Consider the following 14,085-nt stretch of genomic DNA (forward strand, 5'->3'; position numbering starts at 1 on the left):
GAGAGAGAGAGAGAGAGAGAGAGAGAGAGAGAGAGAGAGAGAGAGAGAGGCAGCCAGGTAAAATCGGGGATATAAAAACCAAATCTGCTGCTTAGCAAAGTTACCAAGTAAAGAATGTTACCAAGTACAGGCTGGTGTAACAGCAGACGGCTCACGGCTCAGTCAGGTCCCCCCTCCAGGTTCCCTTTTCTCAGTTCCCCTCCTCCCTAAGTGTCCGGACTTACATAGCAACTGACGTTTCTTTTCATTTCTTCATGAAAATGCCTATTACCAAGGTTACATCCCTAGACAGCTTTTTGTTTATTATCTTTGAGACAGGATCTCACCGTGTAGCTCTGGCTGGCAGACATCCTGTTTTAAAATATGCCTTATAATGCTTCTCTCATCGTCATCCCTCTGTCTTTGCAAGTTCTCGTAAAATAACCTGTCACTGACCTGTATCCTCCCACAGTGAGGGTTCTGCCTCTTGCACACTCAGGGTAGAATTCACAGCATTCCTCTGAGGTGTGGCCCTGGATGACTGGAAACTCGCTATGTAGACCAGACTGCCCTCTTGGGAGCTACCATATCTGGTACTCTTATTGAACTCAAATTGGTGAGGGGAGTCTACTTGATTTCTAAGCTTTATCTTAAATATCCTAGTTTCTGTGGTAGTTTCCTTATGTAATGCCCATCCATCTTTATAAAGACTACCAGCACAGCCCTGATGTCTCACCACATTAAACATGGTGCCCTGCTGCAAAGGACACTGCACACCCAAGGGTCTGTGGGGTTGGCAACAGTTTGCCCAATGAAGAGGCAAACTGTTCTGGACAGAGACCCCTTTGGGGGTTACACATCAGATATTTGCACTACGATTCATAACACTAGTAAAATTACAGTTATGAAGTAGCAACAAAATAATTTTATGGCTGGGCATCACTGCACCCTGAGGAACTGTATTAAGAATTTGAAGCATTGAGAAGGTTGAAAGTCAGTGAATCTATAAGAGGAGGAGAAGGATGAGGTTTAAGTATAGCATGAGTGATTCCCAAGCAAGCCCGGGGCCACCAGGCAGCACAAGAAGAGCTGACATCAGGCCCAGGCGAGAGGGAATCCAAGGTGGAATTTCCGGGGAAAGCACAAAATAAAGAAGAAAGGCAAGCCCAGCATAAACCTCGGGATTCCCAACCTCGGGGGTAGCAGGAGTTCAAGGTCATCAGCTACAGAATGACTGTCCTCTCTGCTCCCCTCACCCCCAAAAGAGAAAGAAACAGAGAGTTGGAAAGGCAGAGGTGGGGAGTGAGAGTTTTGCATAAAACACCTCATCTGCTCCTGGGCACCTGATGGAAATCAAAGAGGCTTCTGTTTTGGGAATCCTGAATCCTTGCCTGAAGAACCGGATGTTTCATTCTTGGGGGTAGGATTTCAGATACAAAGTGTCTGTCACAGTTCTGATGTGAGAAAACCAGGTTTCTCAGCCCCTTTGTTCAGGAACAAAGCTGTCAGTGGAGTTCACACTGGTGTGACAGGAAGTTGTAGATCACTCTTGTCCAGTCCCTGCATCACTCTTGAGTTAGCTCCAAGGTTGACCAGAGACATCTGGACCTTCTCAGTTTGCCTTCGGATGCTAACCGGCCAGTTCACAGAATATAGGACACCTACATCTGCTGTCAACCCACAATGCATTGCTCATATGTTCCTTGGGCTATCTCATAGTTATTGCTACTACACTGGGGATTGTACCCAGGGCCGCATATATATTAGCAGTGCTGACCTTCTGAACAGCATCTCCAACCTTAACAATTATCTTTTTTTCTTTGGGATCATGCTCTTTTAATTTTTTTTTTTGAAAATTAGAGTACAAACTAACAGGTTCGTTCTGACATCTTCCCCTGTGTGAATCATTGTACTTTACTTGTGTCCACCCAATGTGTGAACAGTTCCTGAGATGTAGAAACAATGTCTACTCATTCCAAATGGAGCAACAGACCAAAGGATTCCACCCAAGTCTAGCAGTTTACTAGGCTTATGTGATAGGAGCTGGAGAGAGGGGTTATACACAGGGAGGGGCACAGGTGACCCAAACAGGTGCACTACCAATGTCTCATGTCAGCATGGATCATGGCACTCTTAAGCTGCATAGACTGAGTCCCTTCCTCAGTTAGTCCTCCTACTCAATACTCCAGGTGCTCCTGAGACAACAAGCAGCCAGAGCAGAATTACACACAGCCGGGAGAGTGTGCGAGAGAAAGTGGGAGTCTAATGATCTGCCCAATCCCTCCCTCTATGAGGGACCTTCAGTAGGCCCAGCCTGGAGGGTCTCTTGCAGGTAGTCAGGGCTGCTGTGATGAAGATGGTAATGGTGACGCTGGAGAGACGGCTCAGTGGTTCAGAGCACTTGCTGCTCTTCAGAAGGACCTGGGTTGGGTTCCCAATACCCACTCTAGTTCCAGGGGATCCTGTGCCCTCTTCTGGCTTCCTTGGGTACTGCATACTTGTGGTTCATATACATACATGCAGGCAAAACTCTCATCTGTATAGATGGAATAATATGATGGCAGGCCTGTCACATGCTGGTCCTTGCAGTGGGACATGGATCCGTGACCTGAAGAAGAGACCCAGAAACACTTTCTGGAAAGATAAAAAGCCAAGCACTTGATCATCCCCCACCCCCACCCCAACCCCTGGCCCAGAAGGGTGATGTGGCTAGACCAGCACCAGCCTCACTATGTCTGCCATTTTCAACTTTCAGAGTCTATTGACTGTAATCTTGCTGCTTATATGTACATGTGCTCATATCCAATCCCTGGCACCCAGCATCCTGGACAGAAATAAAACTGGACTATTGGGAATATTTTGGAAGTGTGTCCAAACTGGTGAACGCAAGAGTCCTGATGTCCATATGCTGTAGAGTGATGGCCTTTAGCATCCTCTCATACAGTAGCTTTGGAAACTACCAGCATGTGCTTGCCATCAGACTGTAAGCAAGGACTTGCCTCCAGGAAATAATGGGAAGAATGGTTAAGCCATTTGTCTCTGAACATGGAATGAGATAAATTTCGAGATGCTGTTCAAAAAAAAAAAGCTATGCAAGCACTCTCTATGCCAGAGGAGAGATGGGGCGGGATGGGGGTGGGGGGGGTGGGGGGTGGCTTTCTTGCTTTGATGCTACTGGATCAGTGCACCCAGAGTTTGTAATTTTCTCAGTAATTTCTCGGCCTGTAGCCCCAGGGCCACGGCTGCAGTTTGCCTCCTCGGAAGAGAGCCCACACAGTTCTGCCTGCTTATCTGGGAACACATGTGGATGCCTGGACTGTTGTTGTATCCTTTCTGCGGAACTGTAGCAACAATACAGGAAAGGAGGTGTCTTTGTTGCCCCAGTTCAGCCAAATTATAAATACGTCTATTTTCCTTAAGGAATGGCTGCATTCCACGGAACACACACACATACACACACACACACCACACAGCATACACACTCACATGCTCACTCACACATCTGCCCTTCTACCCTCTTTGGTCCCCACCCACTCATTGCTGATCTCCTTCCTAGTCTCCAAATATTCCCCCTCCCACTTCCTACATTCCTGTACCGTGGTGATGTGTGCATGGGTGGCCATCAGAAAACAACTAACGGCAATTGAATTAGGACACTGGAATTCCTGGCTACTCGAGATTGTGTCACACCTGAGGTGTCCCAGATGCTATGTCTCCACATACTCTCACTGTCTCTCTCCCCTCTGTCCTTTGGCACCTCAGCTGGTGACACGTTGATCTGCTATCTTCATTCCACAGTCACTGACGCCTTGTTCTTTCTCTGTATTTCATTTGGAACAGTATCTCTTTCGTGTCTCCAGGTTCATTTATCTTTACAAATAGACTTTTAAAATTTTTTTAATAATTTTTTTAAAGATTTATTTATTTATTATATGTAAGTACACTATAGCTGTCTTCAGACACTCCAGAAGAGGGAGTCAGATCTCGTTACGGATGGTTGTGAGCCACCATGTGGTTGCTGGGATTTGAACTCCGGACCTTCGGAAGAGCAGTTAGGTGCTCTTACCCACTGAGCCATCTCACCAGCCCCAACTTTTAAATTCTTATTTATTTATTTATTTAGTCTCATATAAACCAGGTTGACTTTTAACTCACTATATGGCTGAGGCTTACCTCCTAATCTTCCTGTCTCCACCTCCTGGGTGCCGGAATGATACCTCTGTACTGCACTGGCTGGTGGATTTTTTTAAAAGATGTATTTCTTCCTATTGTATGTGTCTATTACCTGTGTGTATGTATGTTTGTGCACTGTGTGCATAGCTGGTATCTGCAGAGACCAGAGGAGGCTGTTGGATCCCCTGAAATTGAAGTTACAGCTTGTAGTGAACTGCTCTATGGGTTCAGGGAACTGAACACAGGTCCTCTGACAGAACAGCAAGTGCTCTTAACCTCTGAGGCATCCCTTCAGCCCCGAAATGCTCCGTGTCTTATAAAAGCTTTCCCCTCTGACCAATGAGCATGCAGTCCTGAGGACAGTTCTGCCTCGCTCTCTTTGGTGATTCTTTCCCGGGCTTTGGTACGTCCCGCACATGCATGTTCAGATAAGTATTCAAAGTCGAAAGGACCCTCTGGAGACCTCCACAACACGGCATATGCTTTTGCCTCTCTTTTTTTCTCTCCTCTAGGGCATCTGAAGCTTTAAATGCTGATTAAAATAGCTGCCATTAGTCTTTTAAAATTGTTTTTTTATTAACTTTTAGCTAGCCTATAGAGAGTCTCACTGTGATATTCCCAAGCATTTATGTCATAGTTTGTGTCTCTCCCCGCCTCTCCCCTTTACACCCTGCCTTTTCCTCTGCCCTTTGGCTGGTGCCCGCGGCTTCTGCTTTCCTGTCTGTATGTTCTATTACCCTCTCTCGTTCCCCGTCCCCATCTCTGAATGTTGTCTGTTCTTCTTACAGCTGAATATAATGTGTACATGAACCTCGTCTGTGGATGGACATCTAGACTGATTCCATATCTAGGCTATTGTGAATGGTACATCAATAGACACAGAAATACAAGTATCTCTGATGGCACAGACTATAGTAAAGGTTCTAAGTATATTTAGGAAGGATGCATATGGGTCACGTGGCCATTCTCGTTTCAGCTGGGGAACCTCTGTACTGAGTTCCAGAATGCTTGTGCAGGTTTGTACTCTGCCAGCAGTGAACAAGGGTTCCTCTTTCCCCACATCCTTGAGGGCATTCGTTATCATTCCTTTCCTTGGTGACAGATGGGAACGTTGTTCCCCTTCTGTGCTCTAAGAGGGAACACCTAGAGAGGGCAAGGCTGATGGTGATGGTATAGAAGCTATGCCTTCTCTTCAAAGGTTTTCCTTGCCCTTTGCCATGCCTTGACCTGTGGTTCAAATAGAGCTTAAAGACTTCGTTCATCTGAGGGACACTGAGGCATCTGTAAGCCAAAGCAGGACTGGCACTTCACAGAAAAATGGGTCTGGGCTTAGCTTCGTCTCAGGCAGCAAGGACTGCCACCCCTGCAGCCCCGGTGGGATCCATTCCTGTCTGTGCCCCTTCTGTGCATCCAGCTGTTAGGTATAGCCTCATCCTGTTGTGACTATCATAACTGTTATTTCTTTCTTGGTTTGGGGGGTGGAGGTGAGGGGGTTAGACAGGATTTCCTGTAATGGCTACGCCAGTCCTTGAAAGGCAGATTTTTCAAAGTTCCATCATTTGTCATTTAGTCTAAATTCGTGGTTAAAGAAAGGTAGAAAAAAATGGGGTCAGGAAAAACAACAGTAGGTGTGAGGGGTCAGAGGTCAGGCAGGGAGTTGCTCACACCTGTGCCAGCCCTCCCAGCCCCGCCCCAGCCCCTACCCAGCTCCTCCCGTCCAGGACCACCCTCTTCTTACCACCATCTGCTCCCTCTTCTTTGTATCAGGTGATGCTCAGAAATGCTGGAATCTCCACGGCAAGTGCCGCCACCGATGCTCCAGGAAGGAGAGCGTCTATGTCTACTGCACAAACGGGAAGATGTGTTGCGTGAAACCCAAATACCAGCCGAAGCCAAAGCCATGGATGTTCTAACTGCCCAGAAGCCTGAAGCCCAGATAATACAGATGGCAAAGCTGTCCTAGGTTGACCCCATGGATTCTTGAGTTCAGTCAATAAACGTGCTTGCCTAACCTCAGTGAAGCCTACTCATCTACAGTAGCAATTTTGAGGTCTGGGGAGTCAGAGCTATAATCATCATCACGACAGCCCCGCCTCTCACAGGTGCATAGTGGGACTTTCTCGAGTCCATGAGGCCTATGCCCAACACACTGTTGGGCAGCTAACAGAGATGTGCTTATGTCCATTTGTGTTTCTAGAGTCGTTTAGGTAGAAGGCTTAAGGTAGAATCCTTTGCAGAGCTTGACTCGATTAACTCTCAGGAATCCCAAACCTTCCTTCTCTGAGACCTGAGTGCCCTCTCTCCATTGCTTTAATTTGCAGACGTGTATTAACAAGCACATTCCACTGCCTAATAGAAAAGACGGCGCTATCCCTGAAGGGAAGACGATGGTTGCTGGTCTTATCACACACTGGTCAATTGTAAACACTCCTACTTGGACCAGAGGAAGAAGGCTTTGCCAATATGGGGGAAAGCTTTGCCAACTTCTGTTGGGTCTGAGGCCTTGGTCCTTGTCCGGGTGGTTCCCATGGCAACAATACACATTCACTCAGGACTTCACTTACCCTGGGCTTCCTGGGATCTCTACAATCAAAGGCAAGCGAGGCCATGCTGTGCACGGGGCGAGGTGGGGTGGGGGGAGGGTGGAGTTTGAACAATGCACTTTTCAATGATCGGTGGTGATTGAAGAAATCAAGGATTAAAATGTTTTGATTCTAGAATCAAGTGAAAATGTAACATAGCAAAACCTCTGTAAGACGGCTAAGATGGTTCTAAGAGAGATGTCCATCATTTTGAGGGCCTACATTAAAAAAAAATCAGAATAGTTTCAGATAAATAACCTAACGATGTGCTCTTAGAAACACAAGAACAGGCCAAACTCAAAATTGGTAGATGGTGTCTTAGGGCTTTATTTCTAGGCTGAGACACCATGACCATGGCAGCTCTTATAAAGGAAAACATTTCATTAGGACTGGCTTACAGTTTCAGAGGTTTAGTCTACTGTCATCATGGAGGAAAGCATGGGAGCATGCAGGTAGACGTGGTGCTGGGAAGGTAGCTGAGAGCTCTGCATCTGGATCAGCAGGCAGAAAACAATCCTGAGCCTCCAAGACCTCAAAGTCCAGCCCCTAGTGACACACTTCCTCCAACGGAGCCACACCTACTCCCAAAAGGCCACCCCTCCTGATAGTTCCACTCCCCATGGATCAAGAATTCAAACACTTGAGTCTGTCTATGGAGGCCATTCCTATTCAAGCTGCCACAATGGTTAAAAAAAAATCATAAAGTTACTAAAAGAACAAGACAAAGAATTAATCAGACAGAGTTGGTTCTTTGAAAAGATAAACAGGAGGGCTGGGGGTGGGGGGGGGGATGACTCAATGGCTACACAGATTGAGAACTGGGTTCAGGTCCCCAGACCCATGTAAATGCTGGATGCACAGTAACAGCCTCTACAGAAAGACAGAGGCAGACATGACAGGAGAGCCCCAGAAGCACATGGGCCACCTAGCCCAGTGTACACAGTAGAAAAATAACAAAGATCCTGTCTCAGGCAAGGTAACTGTTGAGGGCCCACATATAAAGCTGTCCTCCTCTAACTCTATACACACACACACATGAGCACACATTAAAAAAAACAAGATAAACAATGCTGACAAATTGTTGACCAAATTAATCAGGAGAGAAAGCCAGAGGACTCTGATCAGAGGGTCATCCAGACGGCTCAGTGTGTGGAGGTGCTTGCCACAGAATCATGGTGACTTGAGTTCAATACCTGGAACCCACATGAAGTTCGAAAGAAAGAAACAACTCTACAACATTGTCCTGTGACCTTCACAAGTGCATCATGGGCATCTTGAACACGACGATGATGATGACGAAGACGAAGATGAAGAACAAGAAGAACAAGAAGAAGAAGAAGAAGGAAGAAGAAGGAGGAGGAGGAGGAAGAGGAAGAAGTAATAATAAAATAATAAGCAATTTTTTAGTTGTAAAAATACAACTGGTGATTCAAATGGAGATGATATAGCAGATAGTAATGAAATCTAGAGGGTCATTAAGAAATTGTTTGACGGGGCAAGGAGATGACTCAGCAGCTAATGGCGCTTGTTGCAAAGATTGATAATTTGAGTTGGATCATCAGGCACATAGTATCTGTAAAAAAAAAATCAATTCAAGAGTATATAAACAATCTAAACTGATCTATAAGCAGCAAGGAAGGGTAGGTATGTTAATAGTGAACACTTGCCCAACCTGTACACAGCCCTGGATCTGATCCCCCGGGCTGCAGGAAAGGAAAGGAGGAAGAGGAGACAGAGGAGGAAGAGGAAATAGAAGCAGCGATGAGAGCTAGAGAGAAGGCTCAGTGGTTACAAGCACTTGCTGTTCTTGGATTCAGGTCTCAGCACCCACAGGGTGGCTCATGTCTGTCTGTGACTCCAGCCCCAGCGGTCTGAAACCCTCTTCTAACTTCTGAAGGAGCCGGGTACAGATAGGGAAAACATTTATAGACATCAAATAAAAAGTAAATCTTTTTAAAGCCGTGAACAGTAGTAACAAAGAGTCTTCCAGTGGCTGCAGAGATGGCTCAGTGATCAAGAGCAAAGAACCTGAGCTGGGGTCCTAACACCCACCTGACAGCTTACAAATGGCCCGTAACTCCAGTTCAGGGAATCCAGTGACATTACCCTGGCCTCTTTGGATGCCTACACTCATGTGGTGCACAAGCATTCATGCAAGCAAACACCCAAACACATAAGTAATGAAGATTAATAAATATTTTTAAGGGAATCTCCCAAAACAACACATGATGAGCCTACGATTTGTGCGGTATTTTTGTTCCAGGAAAATTCAGTTGGTAAGAAATGCTTGCATCTGGATCTCTCATGTACAAGCCTGGGGAGTAAGCCAATATTTCATTCTCCTAGACAGCCCTACCTATTTCAAGCCACTAAGATCCCTAGCTCCAGTCACTTGCAGGCCAGTAGAGAATCAACCATCAAAAGTTTACCTAGTAGATTCCCAAAGAAACCACTAGAGGGCAGTATCTGCCTGTGAGACTCCTTGATCAGGACCCGACTGAAGTCTAAAGGAAAAGTTGCCGGAACGAACGGAGCTGCCCAAGCTGGCCTTCAACTCATGATCTTCCCAAGTGCTGGGATTACAGGTGCACGCTGCAACACCCTCAGAGGGTCTTCGCCATAATACTGGAATTATAAAAAATGAAAAATTGTATAGTTACCGTGGGAGGTCTTTTAGGTCTAAAACACTGAAGAAATTTTGTTGGGCATGGTCGAACACATCATGAATTCCAGCAGGCAGGGTACAGAGGCAGGTGGATCTCTGAGTTCAAGGTCATGCTGGATTTCATTTAGGCATGGCTACATAGAGAGACCCTATCTGAAATATAAAAAGAGGGGGGGGGATATATAGGCACTCCTAGAAATTTTCCAGAGTGACAAAGACATGAAGCACCCACTGCTTGACTTCATTTTGCTTTTAAACCACATTTTACACATTCTTATGTGTTCTGTGTAATAAACAGAGTGTGGCCTTCATTCTCTCACTCGTGGATCTCCATTTTAAGCTTTTCTCAGTGAACATGCTCTACTTTTTTTACAGTTGGGGGCGGGGGTGAAGGTTGTTTTCAAAGCACTAGAGTGAGCTGGAGAGATAGCACCGCGGTTGGGAGCACACGCTGCTCTTGCAGAGGACCCGGGTTCAGTTCCCAGCACCCACAATGGGGAGCTCACAACTGCTTGTAGTTCCAGTGCCAGAGAATCCAATGCCTCTGACCTCTCAGGACACTCACACACTCGTGTGCACATAAGCACATGTGCACACTCACACGCCAAACACAAATAGATATTGTAAAATAATTATAAAATTAAACATGGAAAAGGGTTTAGAAAAAAAAAACCATACAGTCTGTCTGCTGTGGCTTTCTTTGCTATGATCCAATAAGAGAGATTCAGCGTCATTCCTGGAACACTCTGGCCAAAAATAGATATGCTGTCTCATCTAGTCTAATCCCATAAGGAAACAGCAGCAGCTCAAACCGAGGGGCATTCCATAAAACAGCCGGCCGGATGAGTGACAGATGCCAGAGCCTGGAAAGCACGATGAACTCTGATTTCCTCTTTTCCTAGGCCGACTTTGAACTTCCTGTGTAGCTAATCTTATCCCCCTACCTCCACCTCCCACATGCCATGTTCAACTGATGTGGCACTGGGTATCAAAGCCAGGGCCTGGTGAGTGGGAGGCAAAACACTCTAGAGACATTGCTAGCCCAGATGTCTCCGATGTCTCCGGTCAAGGAGGTCAAACCAATGCTACAACTGAGAGATGGTGTTTATCTAGGTAAGTTCGGAAGAGCAAATAATGAGATTGTTTTTCGTTGTTAGCAGCTGGGTTTACTCACAGCCGGTGTGGTTACATAAAAAAGCACCTTTGTCTCAGGAAAACAAAGTGGTGAACGGAAAAACCCAACCCCTCACACCTGAACTTCACCTGCAAACAAACGCTCACTCGGATGCTAACGGTGGAAAGTGGACACATTGTCTTAACTGAGGTTTCCTTCTCTGAGAGGACTTCAGCTCCTTTCAAGTTGACACAAATTAATCAACCGGACTGATTCTTTGTCAACTTGACCCACAAATCACAATCAAGTCTCAATCTTTCTATTCTTGTTCATCCTCAAGGCTGCACGTTAATATTAACATCATGATATAAACTATCTTCAAACTCACAAGTCCCGTAGTCTTTACAAACTCAAACACTTTAAAAACTGTCTCTCTTCTTTTAAAAAAAAAAAATCAGCTTCTTTAAAAAAAAAAAAGTTTTATTTATGTATGTATTTAAGAATGAGTGCTCTAGCTGCATGAATACCTGCATGCCAGAAGAGGGCGCCAGATCACACTATAGATGGTTGTGAGCCACCATGTGGTTGCTGGGTACTGAACTCAGGACCTCAGGAAGAGCAGACAGTGCTCTTAACCATTGAGCCATCTCTCCAGCCCCAAGTCTTAAAAAAAAAAAAAAAAAAAAGCAAAGTATCTTTTAAAATCCAAAGTCTCTCAACTGTGGATTTCAATAGGACTTTTTTTTAAGTATTAAATACTTTCTCATTTCAAAAGGAGAGAAATTACTTTCTTGTTCTCCTCCCATAACACTATGACACACGCTCACACACAATCAGAAAATAAAGAAAAACTACGTCAAAATACTTCAAAATTGGCTAAAATAAATTTTTATTAAGTGTCAGAAGAGATTTATACACAATCCATTAATTCTTTATAAACCAGTTGCCAATGTAAGTCTAATCCTGTAAGTCAGCAACTTACAAAATGACAGTAAGAACCAGGCGCAGTCGCAATCTGAACAAAGGGAATCCAAACTCCAAGAGTGTAAATAACTCAAGATCCAACATCTAGAATCAGCTCACGACCTTCTGGGCTCCTCCAAAGCCACTTCTCTGGCTCCATCATCTGAAGCACACACAGCTTATTGTTCAGGTTCCCAGACCGCTCCCTGTCACCATGGCTGTTGTTATTGGTGGCTGGTTACCCTATAGTGCTGGCATCTCCAAAACACTAGGATCTCTTGCCACACTGGACTGCACCTTCACCAATAGCTTCCTGGACTCTCCTTGGGGAGTCCAGCCCTGTCACATAGTGCCAAGCCTCAGCCGCAACCCATGACCCCTTCATGCCTTCGAAGCCAGTACTTTGAAACCTAGGTGACTCCTATACTACCAAGTTCAGCTGCCACAGAGGCACAATGTGGGTGGCCTCTGGACCACAGCGTGTGCACTAACCCTCAGGAAACACTTCCCAGAAGATTTCACCTTAGGGATGTGTAACCACAGCTCACTGACTGCCGATTCTTCCGCCCCTGCTGACCAGCATCCATTGTCCTAGCAAAGTAAAAGTTTTGCTTTAGTGATTTTGTTTCTTGTTAGTCACAGCTGACTTTTCAGCCCCAGCAGAACAGAGCCATAAATTCTTCACACCAAGGACCCACTGCAGTGTTTGCTTCCCTCTGAAACTTCATGGCCAGGCTTGCTTCCTCTACACTTCCTGCATGATTCTTATCTTCCAAGCTCTTACAGAACATCCCACTGAGACCTCAACACTCAATTCTAACCCAAAGTTCCAAAATCCTTCCACAATCCTCCTCAAAACATGGTCAGAGCTATCACAGCAACACCCGACTCCTGGTAACAACTTGTCTTGGGATTTTTGGTTTGGTTTGATTGGCTATTTTCTTTATTTGCTTTATTTCAAATGTTTTCCCCTTTTTAGGTCTCCCCTTGGGAAACCCGTCCATCCCAACCCCCCTCCCTTGTCTTAGGATTTCTATTGCTGAAATGATACACAAGTAAGTTGTAGAGGAAAAGGCTTCCTTGGCTTAAACATCCACATTGTAGTCCATCACTGAAGGAAGTCAGGGCAGGAACCCGGAGGCTGGAGTTGATGCAGAAGCCGTGAAGGAGTGCTGCTTACTGCCTTGCTCTTTGTGGCTTTGTTCAGCCTGTTTTCTTATAGAATTCAGGACAACCAGCCCAGGTATGGCACTACCCACAACGGACTGGGCTCTCCCCCATCAAGCACCTGTTCAGAAAATGCCTGAAGGTTTGCCTTCATTCTGAATGTATAGAGGCATTTTTCTCAACTGAGGTTCCCTCCTCTCAGACAACTCTAGCTTGTGTCAAGCTGACATGAAACTATTCAACACAGTCAGCCTCTGAGGAAGGCATGGAAATGCTTTGTACTACTCCTAAGGCTTTCCAGGGATGCAACTGTCTTGAGAAGGTGGCCAGGGCACGCCTTTTGCTCAGTTGCAATGACACATCGCAGTGATTTGTATCACTGGGCCCTTTCAAAGATTTTGAGCCACCTTCTATGACCCTGCATCCTCAACCAGCCACCCCATTATAGGCTGTGATGATTTCCACTTGACAGCAGAGAAATCTGACAGTCAGGCTCAGGAAGGGACTGGCTCTGGGTCCCACAGTCAAGATAATCCTGCACAGACGTACCCCCAGGCCAGCCTGGTCTAGAGGATTTTGTCATCAAGAGTCTCTTCTGAGTTGAGTCTACATCATGACAAGCTGACATTTCAAATCACCACTGTGTCCCTTTGGGGTTTCCTAAATCAGGAAGTTGAGTCTGAATGAGGGCTCAGTCATGCAGGATCCTCCTCGCCTCCCACTGCTTCACCTATGTATGACAGATGATAGGAACGATTGGTGCTGGCTGGAATCGAACAAGGTGTGGATGGCTTGGTCTCCCTCTCCCTCTTCATGGCTGTCCCAAGCTAATGCTACCTCGAAGTCACTCCTGTGGCTCCGCTGGCCTCCTGGAATTCTTAGTGCTCCTGTGTCAAAGCTCTTCCACCCACCATGATGTGCTTTTAAACAGCTTGCTAACTCTCAGTTCCCCACATAGACCACACAGGAACGGAGCAGGGAGCGAGAGTGCCAACCTCCACCCAGTTCACTTTGTGATAGAAATTATTCAGCATGGGAGTGTTGTTCCTGAGCCCTGTGGGCGTGTCTGTCTTCCTCTCCAGCTGTCTTAGCCCCTCTGCAGGAACCAAAGAGCCAGAAACTAAAGGGGTCACACTCAGCATGACAAGTGGCCTCCAGGACTGCCTCTCTGTCACACCAGCTTTCTCCACTGACACAAACTTCACTTATTATTAGACCACTACGAGTCCGCTAGTGGAATTCACCACCCCTCATTGGGCCACCGCCACCCAGAACAGCTCCTGTCTCTGCAGTCCTTGACATTCCTTCCAGTCACTGCATCCCCTATCCCTCTGTGGACTCAACCCCAGAGAGAAGATGGCAGGCAGGGGAGCTCCCTGCCCCCCTTCCTCACAAGCTCAGGTCTTCTCCAGAGCTGAAAGGCAGAATTCTTCTTTCCCAAG

At 46.1% G+C, this 14,085-nt stretch overlaps 1 protein-coding gene and 1 pseudogene across 1 annotated transcript in view; both read left to right on the forward strand.

Moving 5' to 3' along the window:
• Positions 1–6,168, forward strand: part of Defb123 (defensin beta 123) — an 8,751-nt gene extending 2,583 nt beyond the window's left edge. The window contains exon 2 of the mRNA XM_021156591.1: positions 5,920–6,168. Coding sequence (XP_021012250.1) covers positions 5,920–6,065 — 146 coding nt within the window. The 3' untranslated portion in view covers positions 6,066–6,168. The remainder of the gene's footprint in view (positions 1–5,919) is intronic.
• LOC110289393 lies at positions 2,711–2,966 on the forward strand (annotated as a pseudogene).
• Positions 6,169–14,085: the final 7,917 nt, after the last annotated feature.

Source organism: Mus caroli, chromosome 2 (assembly GCF_900094665.2).
Source record: "Mus caroli chromosome 2, CAROLI_EIJ_v1.1, whole genome shotgun sequence".
In the NCBI taxonomy this organism is placed as follows: Eukaryota; Metazoa; Chordata; class Mammalia; order Rodentia; family Muridae; genus Mus; species Mus caroli.